General features: G+C 49.9%; 1 protein-coding gene across 1 annotated transcript; it reads left to right on the top strand.

Moving 5' to 3' along the window:
- The first annotated feature begins 19,263 nt into the window (after positions 1 to 19,263).
- On the top strand, positions 19,264 to 23,045 carry LOC123065694 (homeobox-leucine zipper protein ROC9-like). Its single transcript, XM_044488931.1, has 11 exons — positions 19,264 to 19,453; positions 19,561 to 19,814; positions 20,168 to 20,285; positions 20,447 to 20,653; positions 20,749 to 21,147; positions 21,227 to 21,331; positions 21,425 to 21,637; positions 21,764 to 21,938; positions 22,035 to 22,306; positions 22,387 to 22,473; positions 22,551 to 23,045. Exons 1-11 carry the CDS (start codon positions 19,391 to 19,393, stop codon positions 22,923 to 22,925), a joined length of 2,268 nt encoding a protein of 755 aa, XP_044344866.1. The 5' UTR covers positions 19,264 to 19,390; the 3' UTR covers positions 22,926 to 23,045.
- The last annotated feature ends 662 nt before the right edge of the window (positions 23,046 to 23,707 follow it).

The following is a 23,707-nucleotide window of genomic DNA, read 5'->3' as shown; positions in this document are numbered from 1 at the left end:
GCAGCCAAACATGCCAGCAATCTCCTGTGCGCTGTTTGGGTCGATGCAGATTGGGATCATAGTGCTCTTATGGTAGTTGATTTGCAGGCCGGTGAAAAGTGAGAAATCATACAAAATCTGTTTGACAATGACCGCCTGCTGAGTGTTGCCTTGGAACAAAATAAGTGTATCGTCAGCGTATTGTAGCACCAGGTACAGTCTGTCAGAACCAAGCGGGTGTATCAGGCTGCCGTCCTCAAAACGCAAACAACACAATCTCTATAGGACATCAGCGACTAAAATGAATATGTATGGTGAGATGGAGTCGCCCTGGCGAAACCCTCTCCTTGCAACGAAAGACTCACCAAGCCTACCATTAAGCATGATTCTTGAACTAGCCGTGGCCAAGAGCGATGAGATCCAGCTGATCCATTTTGAAGGGAAACCGTGGGCTTGAAGAATGCTGAAGAGACAGGCCCAGCTGACAGTGTCGAACGCCTTTTGGAAATCCAGCTTGAGAACCACCATAGGCAGTTTCCTTTTGTGGGCTGTTTGAACCATGTTAGCAGCCATAGCAAAGTTCTCAATAATGGAACGACCCTTGAGGAAGCCAGATTGTTGAGGGTGAACCAGGGAAGGGATCTGCAGCTGTAGTCCGTGGGCAAGGATCTTGCTAGCCAGCTTGGGGACACTATGGACCATCGAGATTGGCCTGAAATCGCGCAGCTCCAGAGGGGAGTCCTTCTTGGGCAGGAGCGAAATATGAGCTTGATTGATGCCAGAGAGATCCACCTGGTTATGGTATAGCTGTTCGAAAAAAAGCTGTAGGTCCTCCTTAAGCACATTGTGAAAAGCCTTGTAGAACTCATTCGTGAAACCATCCGGGCCGGGCTGCGATTGTTGGGTGAGCGTTTGATAGCCATAACAATTTCTTCCCAGGAAAACTCCGTAGCAAGGCAAGATAAATCTACAGATTCATACAAAGCAGTGATACCGACAGTTGGCAAAGACGGTGATGGTTGTCCCAGCAGTTCAGAGAAATAAGTGGTGGCAAGCTGTAGTTTCTGTCGATCATCAAAGTGCTCCACGCCCCCCCTGAACAAGGACACAGACTTGGTTGCGTTTGGCATGCCCGTTAGCAGCAGCGTGAAAGAACTGGCAATTCTCATCACCTGAGACGCACCATCGGAGCTTATCTCTCCTACGCCATAAAGCGGACTGCCACTGTATTAACTGGTCAGCTTTTGCTGTCGCAAACTTTCTCAGGACTGACTCGATTGAGGACAAAGGGCGTCTCTCCTCCACAACATTGAGGTAATCAACAACATTTTTATTATTGTTGATGAGCAAGCTCAAACCCGGCCTATTCCTTTGCCAATGCCGTAGGGCGGCACGGACCCTTCTCATTTTGAAGTTTAGTAGAGAGGCAGCAGAGAGGATGCGCCTGGTGCCACCCCTCCAACCATTAACGATGATCGCCCTGGTATCTTCCATTTGTAGCCAATGATTCTACATATGAAAAAACTGACTCTTAGTTCTCAAGATGTCAAAAACCACAAGAATAGGCACGTGATCCGAGGTGACAGAAGGAACCACCGAGGCTGAGGACTGTGCAAAGGCCAGAAGCCAGTGAGCATTCACCAGAGCTCGGTCCAGTCGAACCAAAGTAGGATTGTCTCTCTTGTTAGACCAAGTGAAGCTGCGATTAGAAATCTGTACATCATCTAAACCATGGCTTCTAATCCAGTCATTGAACATCTCCATCATCACCCAATCCACACAACCACGAGATTTCTCATCCTGGAACTGATACATGTTGAAATCGCCAACAACCATCCATGGTTCAGTAACTGCTTGAACTGTGCTATCCACTGCCTCGAAGAAAGCTGGCCTCTCATGAGCATCACAGGGCGCGTAGACATTGGTAATAATGTAGGTAGAATTGGATGAAGCGGAGGACATTCTGACAGAAATATGGTACTTGGAAGCAGTTAGTTTATGACCAGCAACAAACGAAGAGTCCCAGGCCATGAGCAGACCACCAGAGGAGCCGCAGGAGGGCATTACAACATGCTGATCAAGGTACGTTGGCAGGAAAGTACAAAGTTTCCTGGCAGGGATGGCTTCGAGCTTAGTTTCCTACAAACAAAGAATGCTAGGGCGACAGGAGGTTATAACATCTCGAACCAAAGAACATTTATTCTCATCACCCAGGCCTCGAACATTCCAGTTAAGGATTTTCATGGATAAAGGTGCGAACTGCCCGTGCATAAAGAGCAAAACAAACATGCGAGTAGAAGAAAAGCATAGATTGATGATCAAAGTAGCAGAGAGCTAAAGGGCGCGTAGCTCGGTACAAACTGAAACGACACGGGGACATCTTAGTGCGGCGACATGGCGAAACACAAAACAGACTCGAACTAAGAAAGACATCATACAACAAGCGGGACATGCTACGCGAGCCATAGCTAACAACAACAAGACACACTAGCTGAAGCAGAGCATACTGCAACCTATGCATCAGAAACAGAAGCGTCGCCCATGGAGAAAGCAGAGGAAGCGTCAGAAGCCACAACAGGGTCAGCGCCGGTTGAACCAGAAGAGGCAGCTTCAGCAAGAACGGCCTCCACATTGAGATCGCAGCACTTGGTCAACTACTTGAGCTTGGCTCTCGTGAGCGGTCGAGGTGTGCTGGAGAACTGGAGATCCAGGATATCGGCGACTGGGACCAGCTTGGCCTTCTTGCGGCGAAAGTTGGAGGAGCTTGGGCGCCTGCTTGAGCTGCCAGAGCCGGCAGCGGAGGCGGCGGCCTTCCTCTTCGAAGCACGCTCCACTGAGCCGACATGCGCACCCTCGTACATCTGCAGAATACGAGGGCTGCGGCGAGTGGCAGCGGGAGACGCCTGTTGGGGAACGTAGTAATTTCAAAAAAAATTCCTACGCACACGCAAGATCATGGTGATGACATAGCAACGAGAGGGGAGAGTGTTCGTCCACGTACCCTCGTAGACCGTAAGCGGAAGCATTATGACAACGCGGTTGATGTAGTCGTACATCTTCACGATCCGACCGATCCAAGCACCGAACGTACGGCACCTCCGACTTCAGCACACGTTCAGCTCGATGACGATACCCGGGCTACGAACAAGCAAAGCATCGGGGATGAGTTTCGTCAGCACAACGGCGTGGTGATGATGATGATGCTCTACCGGCGCAGGGCTTCGCTTAAACTCCGCGACGATATGACCGAGGTGGAATATGGTGGAGGGGGGCACCGCACACGGCTAAGGAACGATCCATAGATCAACTTGTGTGTTATGGGGTGCCCCCCTGCCCCCATATATAAAGGAGGGAGGGGGAGGTGCAGCCGGCCCCCTTGGGGTGCGCCTGGAGGAGTCCTACTCCCACCGGGAGTAGGACTCCCCCCTCTTGCCTTGGTGGAGAAGGAAAGGGGGGAGGGGAAAGAGGAAAGGGGGGCGCCGCCCCCCTTCCTTGTCCTATTCGGACTAGGGGGGGAGGGGGCGCGCGGCCTGCCCTGGCCGGCCCTCCTCTTCTCCCTCATGGCCCACTAAGGCCCATTAACCCCCGGGAGGGTTCCGGTAACCCCCCGGTGTTCCGGTAAAATCCCGATTTCACCCGGAACCTTTCCGATGTCCAAACATAGGCTTCCAATATATCAATCTTTATGTCTCGACCATTTAGAGACTCCTCGTCATGTCCGTGATCACATCCGGGACTCCGAACAAACTTCGGTACATCAAAACTTATAAACTCATAATAAAACTGTCATCGTAACGTTAAGCGTGCGGACCCTACGGGTTCGAGAACTATGTAGACATGACCTAGAACCATTCTCGGTCAATAACCAATAGCGGGACCTGGATGCCCATATTGGTTCCTACATATTCTACGAAGATCTTTTATCGGTCAAACCGCATAACAACATACGTTGTTCCCTTTGTCATCGGTATGTTACTTGCCCGAGATTTGATCGTCGGTATCCAATACCTAGTTCAATCTCGTTACCGGCAAGTCTCTTTACTCGTTCTGTAATGCATCATCCCGTAACCAACTCATTTGGTCATATTGCTTGCAAGGCTTATAATGGTGTGCATTACCGAGAGGGCCCAGAGATACCTCTCTGACAATCGGAGTGACAAAACCTAATCTCGAAATACGCCAACTCAACATGTACCTTCGGAGACACCTGTAGTACTCCTTTATAATCACCCAGTTACGTTGTGATGTTTGGTAGTACCCAAAGTGTTCCTCCGGTAAACGGGAGTTGCATATTTCTCATAGTTACAGGAACATGTATAAGTCATGAAGAAAGCAATAGCAGTATACTAAACGATCAAGTGCTAGGCTAACGGAATGGGTCATGTCAATCACATCATTCTTCTAATGATGTGATCCCATTAATCAAATGACAACACATGTCTATGGTTAGGAAACATAACCATCTTTGATTAATGAGCTAGTCAAGTAGAGGCATACTAGTGACTATATGTTTGTCTATGTATTCACACATGTATCATGTTTCCGGTTAATACAATTCTAGCATGAATAACAAACATTTATCATGATATGAGGAAATAAATAATAACTTTATTATTGCCTCTAGGGCATATTTCCTTCAGTCTCCCACTTGCACTAGAGTCAATAATCTAGATTACATAGTAATGATTCTAACACCCATGGAGTCTTGGTGTTGATCATGTTTTGCTCGTGAGAGAGGCTTAGTCAACGGGTCTGCAACATTCAGATCCGTATGTATTTTGCAAATCTCTATGTCTCCCACTTGTACTTGGTCCCGAATGGAATTGAAGCGTCTCTTGATGTGCTTGGTCCTCTTGTGAAATCTGGATTCCTTTGCCAAAGCAATTGCACCAGTATTGTCACAAAAGATCTTCATTGGTCCCGATGCACTAGGTATGACACCTAGATCGGTAATGAACTCCTTCATCCAGACTCCTTCATTTGCTGCTTCAGAAGCAGCTATGTACTCCGCTTCACATGTAGATCCCACCACGACGCTTTGTTTAGAACTGCACCAACTTACAGCTCCACCGTTTAATAAAAACACGTATCCGGTTTGCGATTTAGAATCGTCCGGATCAGTGTCAAAGCTTGCATCAACGTAACCATTTACGAGTAGCTCTTTGTCACCTCCATATACGAGAAACATATCCTTAGTCCTTTTCAGGTATTTCAGGATGTTCTTGACCGCTGTCGAGTGATCCACTCCTGGATTACTTTGGTACCTTCCTGCCATGCTTATTGCTAAGCATACGTCAGGTCTAGTACACAACATTTCATACATGATAGAGCCTATGGCTGAAGCATAGGGAACATCTTTCATTTTCTCTCTATCTTCTGCTGTGGTCGGGCATTGAGTTTGACTCAACTTCACACCTTGTAGCACAGGCAAGAAACCTTTCTTTGCCTGATCCATTTTGAACTTTTTCAAAATTTTGTCAAGGTATGTGCTTTGTGAAAGTCCTATTAAGCGTCTTGATCTATCTCTATAGATCTTGATGCCCAATATGTAAGCAGCTTCACCGAGGTCTTTCATTGAAAAACTTTTATTCAAGTATCCCTTTATGCTATCCAGAAATTCTATATCATTTCCAATTAACAATATGTCATCTACATATAAAATCAGAAATGCTACAGAGCTCCCACTCACTTTCTTGTAAATACAGGCTTCTCCAAAAGTCTGTATAAAACCATATGCTTTGATCACACTATCAAAACGTTTATTCCAACTCTGAGATGCTTGCACCAGTCCATAAATGGATCGCTGGAGCTTGCACACTTTGTTAGCACCTTTTGGATCAACAAAACCTTCTGGTTGCATCATATACAACTCTTCTTCCAGAAATCCATTCAAGAATGCAGTTTTGACATCCATTTGCCAAATTTCATAATCATGAAATGCAACAATAGCTTACATGATTCGGACAGACTTAAGCATCGCTACGGGTGAGAAAGTCTCATCGTAGTCAACCCCTTGAACTTGTCGAAAACCTTTCGCAACAAGTCGAGCTTTATAGACAGTTATATTACCATCAGCGTCAGTCTTCTTTTTAAAGATCCATTTATTCTCAATGGCTTGCCGATCATCGGGCAAGTCAACCAAAGTCCATACTTTGTTTTCGTACATGGATCCCATCTCAGATTTCATGGCCTCTAGCCATTTTGCGGAATCTGGGCTCATCATCACTTCCTCATAGTTTGTAGGTTCATCATGGTCAAGTAACATGACTTCGAGAATAGGATTACCGTACCACTCTGGTGTGGATCTTACTCTGGTAGACCTACGAGGTTCACTAGAAACTTGATCTGAAGTTTCATGATCAATATCATTAGCTTCCTCACTAGTTGGTGTAGTTGTCACAGGAACCTGTTCTTGTGATGAACTACTTTCCAACAAGGGAGTAGATACAGTTATCTCATCAAGTTTTACTTTCCTCCCACTCACTTCTTTCGAGAGAAACGCCTTCTCTAGAAAGGATCCGATTTTAGCAACGAAAATCTTGCCCTCAGATCTGTGATAGAAGGTGTACCCAATAGTCTCTTTTGGGTATCCTATGAAGACACATTTCTCCGATTTGGGTTCCAGCTTATCTGGTTGAAGTTTCTTCACATAAGCATCGCAACCCCAAACTTTAAGAAACGACAACTTTGGTTTCTTGCCAAACCACAGTTCATAAGGTGTCATCTCAACGGATTTTGATGGTGCCCTATTTAACGTGAATGCGGCCGTCTCTAAAGCATAACCCCAAAACGATAGCGGTAAATCAGTAAGAGACATCATAGATCGCACCATATCTAGTAAAGTACGATTACGACGTTCGGACACACCATTTCGTTGTGGTGTTCCGGGTGGCGTGAGTTGCGAAACTATTCCGCATTGTTTCAAGTGTAGACCAAACTCGTAACTCAAATATTCTCCTCCATGATCAGATCGTAGAAACTTTATTTTCTTGTTACGATGATTTTCCACTTCACTCTGAAATTCTTTGAACTTTTCAAATGTTTCAGACTTGTGTTTCATTAAGTAGATATACCCATATCTGCTCAAATCATCTGTGAAGGTGAGAAAATAACGATACCCGCTGCGAGCCTCAACATTCATTGGACCACAAACATCAGTATGTATGATCTCCAACAAATCAGTTGCTCGCTCCATAGTTCCGGAGAACGGCGTTTTAGTCATCTTGCCCATGAGGCACGGTTCGCAAGTACCAAGTGATTCATAATCAAGTGATTCCAAAAGCCCATCAATATGGAGTTTCTTCATGCGCTTTACACCGATATGACTTAAACGGCAGTGCCACAAATAAGTTGCACTATCGTTATCAACTCTGCATCTTTTGGTTTCAACACTATGAATATGTGTATCACTACTATCGAGATTCAATAAAAATAGACCACTCTTCAAGGGTGCATGACCATAAAAGATATTACTCATATAAATAGAACAACCATTATTCTCTGATTTAATGAATAACCGTCTCGCATTAAACAAGATCCAGATATAACGTTCATGCTCAACGCTGGCACCAAATAACAATTATTTATGTCTAAAACTAATCCCGATGGTAGATGTAGAGGTAGCGTGCCGACCGCGATCACATCGACTTTGGAACCATTTCCCACGCGCATCGTCACCTCGTCCTTAGCCAATCTTCGCTTAATTCGTAGTCCCTGTTTCGAGTTGCAAATATTAGCAACAGAACCAGTATCAAATACCCAGGTGCTACTGCGAGCATTAGTAAGGTACACATCAATAACATGTATATCACATATACCTTTGTTCACTTTGCCATCCTTCTTATCCGCCAAATACTTGGGGCAGTTCCGCTTCCAGTGTCCAGTCTGCTTGCAGTAGAAGCACTCAGTTTCAGGCTTAGGTCCAGACTTGGGTTTCTTCTCTTGAGCAGCAACTTGCTTGCCGTTCTTTTTAAAGTTCCCCTTCTTCTTCCCTTTGCCCTTTTTCTTGAAACTGGTGGTCTTGTTAACCATCAACACTTGATGCTCCTTCTTGATTTCTACCTCCGCAGCCTTTAGCATTGCGAAGAGCTCGGGAATAGTCTTGTTCATCCCTTGCATATTATAGTTCATCACAAAGCTCTTGTAGCTTGGTGGCAGTGATTGGAAAATTCTGTCAATGACGCTATCATCCGGAAGATTAACTCCCAGTTGAATCAAGTGATTATTATACCCAGACATTTTGAGTATATGCTCACTGACTGAACTATTCTCCTCCATCTTGCAGCTGTAGAACTTATTGGAGACTTCATATCTCTCAATCCGGGCATTTGCTTGAAATATTAACTTCAACTCCTGGAACATCTCATATGCTCCATGACGTTCAAAACATCGTTGAAGACCCGGTTCTAAGCCGTAAAGCATGGCACACTGAACTATCGAGTAGTCATCAGCTTTGCTCTGCCAGACGTTCTTAACGTCGTCAGTTGCATCAGCAGCAGGCCTGGCACCCAGCGGTGCTTCCAAGATGTAACTTTTCTGTGCAGCAATGAGGATAATCCTCAGGTTACGGACCCAGTCCGTGTAATTGCTACCATCATCTTTCAACTTTGCTTTCTCAAGGAACGCATTAAAATTTAACGGAACAATAGCACGAGCCATCTATCTACAAACAAACATAGACATGCAAAATACTATCAGGTACTAAGTTCATGATAAATTTAAGTTCAATAATCATATTACTTAAGAACTCCCACTTAGACAGACATCTCTCTAGTCATCTAAGTGATCACGTGATCCAAATCAACTAAACCATGTCCGATCATCACGTGAGATGGAGTAGTTTCAATGGTGAACATCACTATGTTGATCATATCTACTATATGATTCACCTTCGACCTTTCGGTCTCCGTGTTCCGAGGCCATATCTGTATATGCTAGGCTCGTCAAGTATGACCTGAGTATTCTGCGTGTGCAACTGTTTTGCACCCGTTGTATTTGAACGTAGAGCCTATCACACCCGATCATCACGTGGTGTCTCAGCACGAAGAACTTTCGCAACGGTGCATACTTAGGGAGAACACTTCTTGATTATTAAGTGAGAGATCATCTTAAAATGCTACCGTCAATCAAAGCAAGATAAGATGCATAAAGGATAAACATCACATGCAATCAATATAAGTGATATGATATGGCCATCATCATCTTGTGCTTGTGATCTCCATCTTCGAAGCACCATCGTGATCACCATCGTCACCGGCGCGACACCTTGATCTCCATCGTAGCATCGTTGTCGTTACGCCATCTATTGCTTCTATGACTATCGCTACCGCTTAGTGATAAAGTAAAGCAATTACAGGCGTTTGCATTTCATACAATAAAGCGACAACCATATGGCTCCTGCCAGTTGCCGATAACTTCGGTTACAAAACATGATCATCTCATACAATAAAATATAGCATCACGTCTTGACCATATCACATCACAACATGCCCTGCAAAAACAAGTTAGACGTCCTCTACTTTGTTGTTGCAATTTTTACGTGGCTGCTACGGGCTTAGCAAGAACCGTTCTTACCTACGCATCAAAACCACAACGATAGTTTGTCAAGTTGGTGTTGTTTTAACCTTCGCAAGGACCGGGCATAGCCATACTCGGTTCAACTAAAGTGAGAGAGACAGACACCCACCGGTCACCTTTAAGCAATGAGTGCTCGTAGCGGTGAAACCAGTCTCACCGTAAGCATACGCGTAATGTCGGTCCGGGCCGCTTCATCTCACAATACCGCCGAACCAAAGTATGACATGCTGGTAAGCAGTATGACTTGTATCGCCCACAACTCACTTGTGTTCTACTCGTGCATATAACATCAACGCATAAAACTAGGCTCGGATGCCACTGTTGGGGAACGTAGTAATTTCAAAAAAATTTCCTACGCATACGCAAGATCATGGTGATGACATAGCAACGAGAGGGGAGAGTGTTCGTCCATGTACCCTCGTAGACCGTAAGCGGAAGCGTTATGACAATGCGGTTGATGTAGTCGTACGTCTTCACGATCCGACCGATCCAAGCACCGAACGTACGGCACCTCCGAGTTCAGCACACGTTCAGCTCGATGATGATCCCCGGGCTCCGATCCAGCAAAGCTTCAGGGATGAGTTCCGTCAGCACGACGGCGTGGTGACAATGATGATGCTCTACCGGCGCAGGGCTTCGCTTAAACTCCGCGACGATATGACTGAGGTGGAATATGGTGGAGGGGGGCACCGCACACGGCTAAGGAACGATCCGTAGATCAACTTGTGTGTTATGGGGTGCCCCCCTGCCCCCGTATATAAAGGAGGGAGGGGGAGGTGTGGCCGGCTCCCTTGGGGTGCGCTTGGAGGAGTCCTACTCCCACCGGGAGTAGGACTCCCCCCTCTTGCCTTGGTGGAGAAGGAAAGGGGGGAGGGGAAAGAGGAAAGGGGGGCGCCCCCCCTTCCTTGTCCTATTCGGACTAGGGGGGGAGGGGGCGTGCGTCCTGCCCTGGCCGGCCCTCCTCTTCTCCCTCATGGCCCACTAAGGCCCATTAACCCCCGGGAGGGTTCCGGTAACCCCCCGGTGTTCCGGTAAAATCCCGATTTCACCCGGAACCTTTCCGATGTCCAAACATAGGCTTCCAATATATAAATCTTTATGTCTCGACCATTTCGAGACTCCTCGTCATGTCCGTGATCACATCCGGGACTCCGAACAAACTTCGGTACATCAAAACTTATAAACTCATAATAAAACTGTCATCGTAACATTAAGCGTGCGGACCCTACGGGTTCGAGAACTATGTAGACATGACCTAGAACCATTCTCGGTCAATAACCAATAGCGGGACCTGGATGCCCATATTGGTTCCTACATATTCTACGAAGATCTTTTATCGGTCAAACCGCATAACAACATACATTGTTCCCTTTGTCATCGGTATGTTACTTGCCCGAGATTTGATCGTCGGTATCCAATACCTAGTTCAATCTCGTTACCGGCAAGTCTCTTTACTCGTTCTGTAATGCATCATCCCGTAACCAACTCATTTGGTCATATTGCTTGCAAGGCTTATAATGATGTGCATTACCGAGAGGGCCCAGAGATACCTCTCCGACAATCGGAGTGACAAAACCTAATCTCGAAATACGCCAACTCAACATGTACCTTCAGAGACACCTGTAGTACTCCTTTATAATCACCCAGTTACATTGTGACGTTTGGTAGTACCCAAAGTGTTCCTCCGGTAAATGGGAGTTGCATATTTCTCATAGTTACAGGAACATGTATAAGTCATGAAGAAAGCAATAGCAGTATACTAAACGATCAAGTGCTAGGCTAACGGAATGGGTCATGTCAATCACATCATTCTTCTAATGATGTGATCCCATTAATCAAATGACAACACATGTCTATGGTTAGGAAACATAACCATCTTTGATTAATGAGCTAGTCAAGTAGAGGCATACTAGTGACTATATGTTTGTCTATGTATTCACACATGTATCATGTTTCCGGTTAATACAATTCTAGCATGAATAATAAACATTTATCATGATATGAGGAAATAAATAATAACTTTATTATTGCCTCTAGGGCATATTTCCTTCAGTCTCCCACTTGCACTAGAGTCAATAATCTAGATTACATAGTAATGATTCTAACACCCATGGAGTCTTGGTGTTGATCATGTTTTGCTCGTGAGAGAGGCTTAGTCAATGGGTCTGCAACATTCAGATCCGTATGTATGTTGCAAATCTCTATGTCTCCCACTTGGACTTGGTCCCGAATGGAATTGAAGCGTCTCTTGATGTGCTTGGTCCTCTTGTGAAATCTGGATTCCTTTGCCAAAGCAATTGCACCAGTATTGTCACAAAAGATCTTCATTGGTCCCGATGCACTAGGTATGACACCTAGATCGGTAATGAACTCCTTCATCCAGACTCCTTCATTTGCTGCTTCAGAAGCAGCTATGTACTCCGCTTCACATGTAGATCCCGCCACGACGCTTTGTTTAGAACTGCACCAACTTACAGCTCCACCGTTTAATAGAAACACGTATCCGGTTTGCGATTTAGAATCGTCCGGATCAGTGTTAAAGCTTGCATCAACGTAACCATTTGCGAGTAGCTCTTTGTCACCTCCATATACGAGAAACATATCCTTAGTCCTTTTCAGGTATTTCAGGATGTTCTTGACCGCTGTCCAGTGATCCACTCCTGGATTACTTTGGTACCTTCCTGCCAAGCTTATTGCTAAGCATACGTCAGGTCTAGTACACATCATTGCATACATGATAGAGCCTATGGCTGAAGCATAGGGAACATCTTTCATTTTCTCTCTATCTTCTGCTGTGGTCGGGCATTGAGTTTGACTCAACTTCACACCTTGTAGCACAGGCAAGAAACCTTTCTTTGCCTGATCCATTTTGAACTTTTTCAAAATTTTATCAAGGTATGTGCTTTGTGAAAGTCCTATTAAGCGTCTTGATCTATCTCTATAGATCTTGATGCCCAATATGTAAGCAGCTTCACCGAGGTCTTTCATTGAAAAACTTTTATTCAAGTACCCCTTTATGCTATCCAGAAATTCTATATCATTTCCAATTAACAATATGTCATCTACATATAAAATCAGAAATGCTACAGAGCTCCCACTCACTTTCTTGTAAATACAGGCTTCTCCAAAAGTCTGTATAAAACCATATGCTTTGATCACACTATCAAAACGTTTATTCCAACTCCGAGATGCTTGCACCAGTCCATAAATGGATCGCTGGAGCTTGCACACTTTGTTAGCACCTTTTGGATCAACAAAACCTTCTGGTTGCATCATATACAACTCTTCTTCCTGAAATCCATTCAAGAATGCAGTTTTGACATCCATTTGCCAAATTTCATAATCATGAAATGCAGCAATAGCTTACATGATTCGGACAGACTTAAGCATCACTACGGGTGAGAAAGTCTCATCGTAGTCAACCCCTTGAACTTGTCGAAAACCTTTCGCAACAAGTCGAGCTTTATAGACAGTTATATTACCATCATCGTCAGTCTTCTTTTTAAAGATCCATTTATTCTCAATGGCTTGCCGATCATCGGGCAAGTCAACCAAAGTCCATACTTTGTTTTCGTACATGGATCCCATCTTAGATTTCATGGCCTCTAGCCATTTTGCGGAATCTGGGCTCATCATCACTTCCTCATAGTTCGTAGGTTCATCATGGTCAAGTAACATGACTTCCAGAATAGGATTACCGTACCACTCTGGTGTGGATCTTACTCTGGTAGACCTACGAGGTTCAGTAGAAACTTGATCTGAAGTTTCATGATCAATATCATTAGCTTCCTCACTAGTTGGTGTAGTTGTCACAGGAACCGGTTCTTGTGATGAACTACTTTCCAAAAAGGGAGTAGATACAGTTATCTCATCAAGTTTTACTTTCCTCCCACTCACTTCTTTCGAGAGAAACGCCTTCTCTAGAAAGGATACGATTTTAGAAACGAAAATCTTGCCCTCAAATCTGTGATAGAAGGTGTACCCAATAGTCTCTTTTGGGTATCCTATGAAGACACATTTCTCCGATTTGGGTTCGAGCTTATCATGATATGAGGAAATAAATAATAACTTTATTATTGCCTCTAGGGCATATTTCCTTCAACGCCTCCTTCGCCGGGGTGGCCAAGCCGTTGCCGACGGGGACGCCCTCCTCAGGGAGGGACCCACCCGAGCCTACATCCGAGACCACAACAAGGGCCAGATCCTCATTGGCCTGGCCAGCCGACAAGGCCAGGGCTGTGGCGCTGGCAGCGGCAGGAGCACTCGGAAGCTGCAGCGTGGGGGGAGAGGCGCGGAGGTCTCCAGCGGTAGGAGCAGAAAACTGCCGCCACATGAGCAGGGAGCGATGCGCAGGCTCCATGTTTAGGTTAATGAAGACGACAGAGGAGCGATCACAGCTTAGTAGGCCTTCGCCGAGGGCAGGCGCGTGCTTGAAAGGCCTGGAGCAGATGGGCCGGGTGGCCAGAACTTGATGGGCCTGGACGCGCGCATGGGCAGTGAAGTAGGCTTCGGAGGGAAGGATGGCATAGCTGGCAGCAAGCGGGGGCCCCACGGCAGGAAGCAACCCAGGGTGGACTATGGGCTTAGGTGGGTACAGGCTTTCCACGAGTGGCAAAAGAGGCAGGGTGCGGTGGCACAGTGAGCCGGCTTCATCGTGCAGCCAGAATTTAAAGAGGAGGGAGCGACAGCTTTCCCGTGCTAGCAGCTCAGAGCGGAGATCGAAGCATGGGAGGAAGCCGTCGTCCAGAGCCACCGGTCGGACCTGAATCGATCCCTCAGCAGAACGGCAACGGCTAAGCTCAAGCTTGAAGGAGAAGGTCATGGCGTCCGGGTCGAAGGTGACGCTAGCCCGAGGCAGAACGGCGTCCGCAGCCAGGATGACAGGGCTGAGGCAACCACGAGCCTCGTCTTTGTGCACAAGCTGCTCGATCATGGGCAGAGAGAAGGTTGCCCCCTTGATGAGGTTGGGCTTGAAGGAGAGCTTGAGCATGGCCATGAAGTCATCCATGGAGGCAATGTGGGGCTACAGGAAGGCACGGTAGGCGCGGGTGGCCGTACCATCGTCGTCCTGAAGCTGCCCAGACGCACGACGGCCATGTGACGGCAGAGGAGCCTGCCGAAGCGCCGTCCTTGGGAGGGAAGAGCTAGCACCATAACACCATCTTCACCATCAAAACGGCGAGCAGATGGAGGCCGCGGCGGTGCCGACGGGGCGCCCAGAGACCAGGCCACGTCCCAGATCTCGTTGATGAGCACATCTGTGTAGGCGCCGGTGCCATCTAGGCAATGGAAGGCGAGATGGTGGGGGATATGCTGAAGCGCCTCCACCTTGACTAGCACGAAGATGCTGGAGAAGTCATTGCCATGCAAGCATGCATGCTCGACCCGGAGAACACTGGCGAAGACGGTGACAGAGGCCGCGACTCCACGCCTGTTCCAGAGTTCCAGGGGAAGCTTCTCCAGGGAGAGGTTGACGACGTGTCTGTAGGAGAAGGAGAAGGCGTTGTCCCCTGCCCCATGGGGCAGGAGACGAACCATGTGGGAGCCGACGTAGATCGGACTCGCGCGAAAGGCCGCGGCTTGCTCCTCCTCCCGCTGAAACACGGCGAATGCCGTGCCCACCGAAGATCCCGCTAAGCAAACCGCCGCGATCCCAAGACGCTGCCGGAACACTCGACGATGCCATGGGAGGAAGTTGTGCTTGGAGGGAGATATGTTGACGAGGCAAACGAGGGTGTGCTGATCGGGGACAAGGGGGAAGTGGACGTCGAGCGAGGTGGGACGGCCGCGAACAACCGGCTCCATTGGGGTGGTGGGGGCGGGGCTGGCTGGGGACGGGAGGAGGGAGACAATGGCAAGCGAGCGGGGTGGGCCAGAGCTGGGCAGAGCATTGGGCCGAGTAGCGGACGGGGGGCGGGCATTAATAGCCGCGGAGCTGGACCTAGGGTTAGGGCCATAAACACGAAAGGAGCATTGGAAGCTGAGGTGCCCAACCCGACGGCACCGCCAGCAGACAGCGGGATCTCGACAATCCTGGCGCTTATGGTTAAGAGAGAGGCAGCGGAAGCAGCGCCGATGCATATCAGCGGGTTTACCAAATCTGAAAAGCCGATTTGGCGCGGTCCGCGAGGGATTGCCTGGTGAAGGAGGAGATAGCAGGGCTTCCCTATAGGTTGCATGGCGAGGCGGGGAGGGCTCGGCGATTTGGGAGCCGTGCGGGAGGGCGAGAGGCGCAACGGGGCACGAGGATGCGACACGCGCGCAGTCCTGACCCACCTGGGATTGGGCAGGAGGAAGGTGGGAGGGGCTATACGCACCCGTGCTGATAGGCACTTGATTACCGAACGCCGCATGCGCTGGAGAGAGAGAGGAGACGGGGGGGGGGGGGTGAGCCAGCGAACTCATACCAACCCTCCTGGAATCTTGGGCACGAGGAGCGGCAACCGATTGCATGGGATGGGGCCCGAGCACAGAGGGCAGCGCAGAGTTGGCCATCCATGCAGAAGAGCGGACATGCGGAAGAGACAGGGATGGAGCGAGAGACGACAGACTAGAAAAGGACATACTGACACGGAGCAAACCGGACGTCCAGCATCCCCGGAGCACGATCTCCTTGGCAACGCATGCGTGGGCAACTCGAAAGAAAAAACAACCACGCTGACGCGGCCTGACGAGGAAACCGTTGGCAAAGCCACCGAACCAGCTTACCAGGAGGGAGGCAAAAAAGTCCGGCGAGAGGGAGACGCCGTCGTTGAGCACGACAACAAAGATGCCGGCGGGGCGGCTACAGCCCGCGACGACCTCGACAGTGGCGCAACCATATTTGGCAAGCATGACATCCTGGAACCGCAATCCATCCATGGGGCGAGCGAAAGAACGAGCAGCTAGACCGACGGGCGACAGAACAGCGGCGGCAAACCCTAAAGCGACAGAACGCAGCTTGAAGGCGACTGCGACCGAAGGCGAGGGCGCAGCCAGCAAGCGGCGCAACAAGCCCACAGCGACACCGGGGCCTAAGGCGACGGCGCAGCCAGCAAGCGGCGCAACAAGCTCACAGCGACACAGCTCAACCTAAGATGACGATGCAGAAAGCATGCATCAAAGCGATGGGCAGAACACACCAAAACCAGAAGAGAAGGAGGAAAGTCACCAACCTGGAGTGAAGAAGAAACCGTGAACTTGGCAGGAGGTGCAAAACCCTAGTCGCGCGCGAGGCACACCGTGGAAGTTGTGGTCGCCGCAGCTGGAGCGGCGCGCGGCGAGACGGTGGATGCCACGTCCGGGAGGACTGCGGCGTGTTATGGTGGCCGCCGGCCCCGGAGCGATGACCGGCGGGGTGCGCGCTCCCCTCCTAGCTACCTCCAGTCAGTCTTCCCCAAGATGTCCCTCTCAAGAAGGATTTAGTGTCCTCATCTCGTTGTCGTCCAGAATTCAAGACATGATCAGAACGAAAGACTGCGCGACCTCTTATCAGACACGGTCATGACTTCCATCTCAGAATCGCTTACGGATCCCCAGGTGTATGTGCATCACGCTTAATTACGTGTGTAGCCAAACCATTTTTAGAGCCCTATGAAAATATTTTGAATCGGAAAAGGGCCTAACATTGCTCCAGGTGATCACAAGAGGAAGAAAGGCAGTCATCCATGGCAGCAACATCTTTAACATTGCTCCAGGTGATCACAAGAGAACCTCCGTCCGGGTTTATTGGTCCCCATTGTATTTCGTGCCAAATTTTGATCATAGTTTAACGGAAATGTTAATGCCCACACGTGTGGGCGTTGACCATCTCGACCACACGCATCCATCACCGTCTAGTACTATATGCACGAATCTTGGCATAATCTGGCTGATTTTCTGTGCCACGTAGGACAAGGCATGTGTGTGGTGTGTGACATAGTTCGTCCACACATTCGTTTTACCACACGGAGGGGCCGGTGTGTGGGCGTTTAGCAGTTCACCCACACACCAGTTTTCAGTCACGCACAGAGGCTGGTGTGTGGGCATTTGCCATCTCGCCCGCACGTCCGTCTCCTCTCCCACACCCCAGCTGCTAGTTGCCATGTGTTTTTGCAGTGCACATGGCAACTGCTCCTAGTGTGCTTCATAAGCAGGTGGCAACTCTCTTTTTTTACCCGAGTTGCCATGTGTTTTTGCAGGGTACACGGCAACTGCCTAGTGTGCACGTAAGCAGATGGCAACTCTCTTTTACCGAGTTGCCATGTGTTTTTGCATGGTACATGACAACTGCCCCAACGTGCACGTACATGGCAACTGCCCTAACGTGTACGTTAGCAGATGGCAACTCTTCCTTTTTACATGGCAACTGCCTTAGCATGCTTGTGAGCACATGGCAACTCTCTCAACTGCCTAGTGTTAGTATGTGGCAACTCCTAAAGTTATGAAATCATGGCAACTACATAAGATCAGGCCATACATGGCAACTGCAGTTGAGCAACCATGGCAACTGCAGTTGTCCGACATGGCAACCGTAGTTCAGCGACATGGCAACTGCAGTTAAACGAACATGGACGAGGGTCTGGACCATGGCAACTGCGGGCGTCAGGTGGGCGTCACGCTCGTGTGCGGGACCAGAAGGGTACGAGGCCTGACATACGGGCGTGTGGGCGTTATCAACTTCGCCCACACGCACGCGTGTGAGAGGGTTCGGGTGGGAAAAAAAATGTGTGTGGGCATTAGTTGTTTTGTCCACACGTAGATGTGTGGGCTGGTTGCTGTCCATGCCACACGAGGCGTGTGACACAACTACCCGATACACCACACGTGTGGCAGTTATCGGGACCCTAGTTTAAACTAACAAAATGTTCACGCAACCAAACATTATATTTTCGAAAACTATGTTTAAATACGAATCCAACGAGATAATTTTTCTTGACATGCATTAACATTTTGTTAGTTAAATCTTTAGTCAAAATTTGGCATAAACTATAAATGGGACCTATAAACATGACGGAGGTAGTAGGCGACATGCATAGTCAAAAGCGCCACTGGATATATATATACAAGTAGTACCAGAAATGCAATGAACAATAATTTGGGTATCGCCAACTCGTCAGAGCTTTTCCCAACCATGCATGTCCATTGCTCTGTAAACAGGCCGGGTCGTAGTAAATTATGCATGTTTGAGTTCTGCACTTGTGCACGCATGCAGCAGTAAATTAAAATACAGCGTGCAGCTGAACATCAAGGAGAAACACACACGTTCAGAGAACATATTTGTTCAGAGTGCTCAGGAAACGGAAGTGGGATATACCTTGCGGTGGCAGGAAATTACATCCAACATTTCATCTCCAGCTGACGAAAGTCAACAGGCTCAGTAGACAAAGTGCGTGTCAGTGGGACAGCCTGGGGGCCGCGGTATTCCTCCGGGTGGGTAGGGGCATGTCCAGAAACAGTAGGCCTGGCGAATGCTGTGGCCACAATCTTTGCCAAATTAACAACGAGCTAGCATGCATCAGCATCGATCACATTCTTCTTTCTTCATCAAGACGCACCGTCCGTTGCAGTTCATGCACACGGAGGAGGGAGGACCATGCGCGCATAACTACCATTCAATCCCTAGCTAACCGCCCGTCCCGCTCCGTCTACCTCCTCCGATCCGCCTGATCACCCAGCTGATCCCTCCCAGCCTGCAGTATATACGGAGCAGTTAGTTGTCCCGGAGCTCCATGGTCTCTCGCGTAACTTCTTTGTTCCCTTCCTCCTTATGCCGACCGGGACCGGCTATTGCCCTCTTCGTCCCCATAGAAGCTAAGATATCGGTTGTTTCTCTTTCTCCTGCTAGCTTCAGCAATGCTTCAGGGAGATCGATAACATGGGGAGCAGCCGGCCGCGCACCAAGGACTTCTTTGCAGCCCCGACGCTCTCCCTCTCGCTTGTCCGTCACACCGACCTATCCATTCCTCTCTCGCAGATCAAGCATGGACCTAATTGTATCTTTGCTTAGTTAATGATCGAGTTCGTCTTCCCATGCTGTGCGTGCAGGCAGGTGCGTTCGCCAGGAATGCGCCGAGCGGAGACGAAGTGGAAGAAGGCGAGGAGGGGAGTGGCGGGGTAAGAAGCGGGCCACCAGGTGAGGAGGTGGAGATAAGCAGCGAGAACACGGGGCCGGCCGGCAGCCAGTCCGGCGACGGCTCCGCGGAGGAAGAAGAAGGCCATGGCGATGGGGGTAAACGGAAGAAGAGGAGCAGGAAGAGCTACCACAGGCACACCTCTGAACAAGTCAGGGTTATGGAAGCGTAAGTCTCCCCTAGCCTAAGCACAGCGATGCCCACTACTTTGGAGATTTCAGTCCGAGTTCTCGTCAGTGCATTGCAGATTTGCAGTGATCAAGCAGGGCATGAGAATTTCTTTCAAGCGTGTGTGCCCATAGGGCAAGCGGAACAGGTGGCTGATGAAGGCCCATGGGCCACACAGGGCCTAGCCCATAAAGAATGGCATGTTAAACTTTTGTTTCCCTGGAAGCTAGAAATATCTTGAAACTTTTGCAGAAACATAATACAAAGTGAACTCCAACAAAGCAAGCTCTTTTCAAAAATTCTATAAGCAGTCGTGATACCCTGGTGCTGAAATTATTTTTGGTGGCTTGAAGGGTATTCAAAGAGTCGCCACATCCAGACGAAAAGCAGCGGCAGCAGCTCAGCAAGCAGCTAGGACTGTCTCCACGGCAAGTCAAGTTCTGGTTTCAGAACCGACGAACTCAGATCAAGGTTTCATCACCATCATCAAGCATGCATGCATGCGGATCACTGTTTTTTCTTTTCTTTTCTTTTTGAGTCACATGCGGATCATTGTTAGTACGTACCTTTAATTACTTGGGGTTCTAGTAATTTGATCTCACACAACACGATTAATTAATGTGTTCGATCAGGCGACTCAGGAGCGGCACGAGAACTCGCTGCTCAAGTCCGAGCTGGAGAATCTCCAGAAGGAGAACCGCGCCATGAGACAGCTTGCCAAGGGGCCCTCACGCTGCCCAAGCTGTGGCGCCGCAGCAGCCTCGACCGATGGCTTCAACGCCGCCGCGGCCAACCAAGAACAGCTGCTGCAGCTAGAGAACGCCAAGCTGAGAGCCGAGGTTCATGCCGCTGTCCCGCCAACGCAACCTTCGGTCGCGCGCGATCTGCTGCTACCAACCCGAAACTGATGCTGTGGAAGTGGAACCCATTTCAGGTAGAGAAGCTGCGGGGTGCGCTAGGGACGGCCGCGGCCGACAGAGCCGCCTCCCCTGCCTCGCCGCCGTTCTCCGCGGCCACCACCCAGATGAGCGGCAACCGGAGCCCGTTCGGAGTTTACGGCGCCGGCTTCGTGGGCCGCGACAGGCAGAGCATCCTGGAGCTGGCCGGCAGCGCGCTGGAAGAGCTGAAGACGATGTCTTCCTCCGGTGGGCCTCTCTGGGTGCGGAGCGTCGAGACCGGCCGAGACATTCTCAACTACGACGAGTACGTGCGCCTGTTCCGGCGCGACGATGGCCCGGGAGATCGGCGGACCGGCTGGTCCGTTGAGGCGTCACGTGAAACCGGGGTGGTTTACCTTGACGCGACGAAGCTTGTGCATGCTTTCATGGATGTGGTACGTGCCACCTATCTTCGCATCTTCACACACGTGAGCATGTACAGTATGCTGACAGTGTCTCTGAAAACCTGTGCAGAACCAATGGAAAGAGCTCTTCTCTTCCATGATCTCAAAGGCATCGACACTGGACGTGATCCGCACCGGCGACGACGACGATGGACACGACGGCGTGGTGCAACTGGTAGCCCAACTCCAGGACGTTAGTTCCGTCTGGTTCTGATGGATCAGCCATGGGGCTAAGCTCTGCTTCGGTTGTGTCCTGTTGTTTTTTCAGATGTTTGCAGAGGTCCAGATGCTGACGCCAATGGTACCCACAAGAGAGTTCTACTTCGCCCGCTACTGCAAGAAGCTGGCCGCGGAGAAATGGGCCGTCGTCGACGTGTCGTTCGACAAGGCTGAAGCCGACGTCGGCACGTCGCCGCTGGTCACGTGCTGGAAGAATCCCTCGGGTTGCATCGTCGAAGAGCAGGCAAACGGCCATTCCAGGGTACTGATGCAGCAAAAAACAAAATATAAATGGCTAATTTCCAATAAAGTTAACGGCTGTGTTAGCCAGACTGCGCCGTGTAATGTGATGGATTGCTGGTTGTTGTCTCCTGTGCATATTGATCAGGTGACTTGGGTGGAGCACACCAGATGCCGCGAGTGCGCGGTCCCGTCCATGTACAGGGCGGTGACCGCGAGCGGCCTGGCGTTCGGCGCGAGGCGCTGGGTGGCCCAGCTCCAGCTCCAGTGCGAGAGGATGGTCTTCTGGGTGGCGACCAACGTGCCGACGAGGGACAGCAATGGTAAGCCCGCCGCCGCTGACCATGAATCTCAGCGCACGATGCACGATTGCTGGTCATCTCAATTTAGTACCATGCTCTTGTGTTGTGTGTGCACAGGGGTCTCCACACTGGCAGGGAGGAGGAGCGTCCTGAAGCTGGCGCACCGGATGACCTTGAGCCTCAGCCGCGTCATCGGCGGGTCGCGTTGCCTGGCGTGGAGCAGGGCGCCGAGAGCAGGCGCCGGCGACGTCCGGCTGACCTCCCGGACGAACGCCGGCGACCCCGGCGAGCCGCAGGGGCTGATCGCCTGCGCCGTGCTGTCCACGTGGCTCCCCGTCAGCCCGACGTCCCTCCTGGAGTTCCTGAGGGACGAATCACGCCGGCCCGAGGTAGTCACCCGCGTGCACATTTCCGTTGCAAGAGCTATAGAAGTGATGTGCATAACCGACCACCCATCGAACTGTTGCAGTGGGATGTCACGCTGGCCGGACGAGCTGTTCAGTGTCGCATGAACCTGACGAAGGGGAAGGATCGTTGCAACTGCGTCACCGCCTACGTAAGTTCGAGAGCCAACTGATTATTCACAACGTTCCGGCAGAGTCGGTCATTGGCGGCTGCTTCTCTGGATGGCAGGCTCCCACGTCGGCCGACGGCGAGTGGATCGTGCAGGACAGCTGCACCAACCCGTGCGAGTCGATCGTCGCGTACGCGCCGGTCGACGCCGCCGTCCTGCAGCCGGTCATCAGCGGGCACGACTCGAGCGGCGTGGCCCTCCTGCCGTGCGGCTTCGCGGTGGTGCCGGACGGGCTGGAGTCCAGGCCCGCGGTGATCACGTCCAGGAGGGAAGGCGGGGCGGCGGCCGGGTCGCTGGTCACCGTCGCGTTCCAGGTGCTGGCCAGCTCGTCGCCGGCGGCCGCGCTCTCGCCGGAGTCGGCGGAGACCGTGACGAGCCTGGCGTCCTGCACGCTGCGTCGCGTAAAAAAGGCCTTGGGGTGCGAAGACCGCTGACCGTTGCGGTAACTCTCAAATGTTGTACGTGCTGGACATGATGTTTACAGGATAAAATGGTACCCTCTGGAAGATACTGTACAGCTAATGAGCTAAATGGATGTTTTGGTTCGTATACAATTGGAACGTGTATAATCATATAAGAAAGTTCAGTCGTGCTTGGGGATAGATCTTGGTTGTTGGTAGAGCAAGCTTGTTCCTATCCACGGCGGAACGCAAAAATATGCAAAGACCGATCCAAGTGTCTGGATTGCATGACGTCTCACTCACCCCAGAAAAGAGCGACCACCCGTTGCCATCCAACGGCTGCATTTATCTGTCTCACACACCATAATTGGTTGCAAGCTGGGCCAGTTTTTTTTTAAGAGGTAATAGCACCCCAGATCCATGAACTTGCACGAGATGTGATGATTTACTCCAAAAGTTGCAAAAGTGAACTGAGGGATCCCGAAACTTGCACCCTTTATGTGATGTTTTAGTCCATAGCCCATCAGAGCTCGACAAGTGGCAACTGAGAGCTCGGGGCGGTCAGCGCTGTCGTTTTTGCACAAAGCCCCCTGCTGTTCCGTTGAATTAACTCGCACTACTTCACACCTGAATATACAACAGCTCCTGCCGTTGTCCCCGTTCACCCATCCCGTTCCCCTTTCTCCTTCCTGTTCCCCCTCCTCCATCCTCTCCCTTCCTCTGTCGACGCCGACCGTCTGAGCAAGCTCCCTTCCCCCATCCCCTGCCCTTGTACTAACATTTGCACAGCTCCTGGCCATGGTTTCTTAGAGCGA

Source organism: Triticum aestivum, chromosome 3B (assembly GCF_018294505.1).
Source record: "Triticum aestivum cultivar Chinese Spring chromosome 3B, IWGSC CS RefSeq v2.1, whole genome shotgun sequence".
Lineage (NCBI taxonomy): Eukaryota > Viridiplantae > Streptophyta > Magnoliopsida > Poales > Poaceae > Triticum > Triticum aestivum.
Note: the sequence above shows the minus strand (reverse complement) of the source record. Positions and strands in the feature narration are given on the sequence as shown.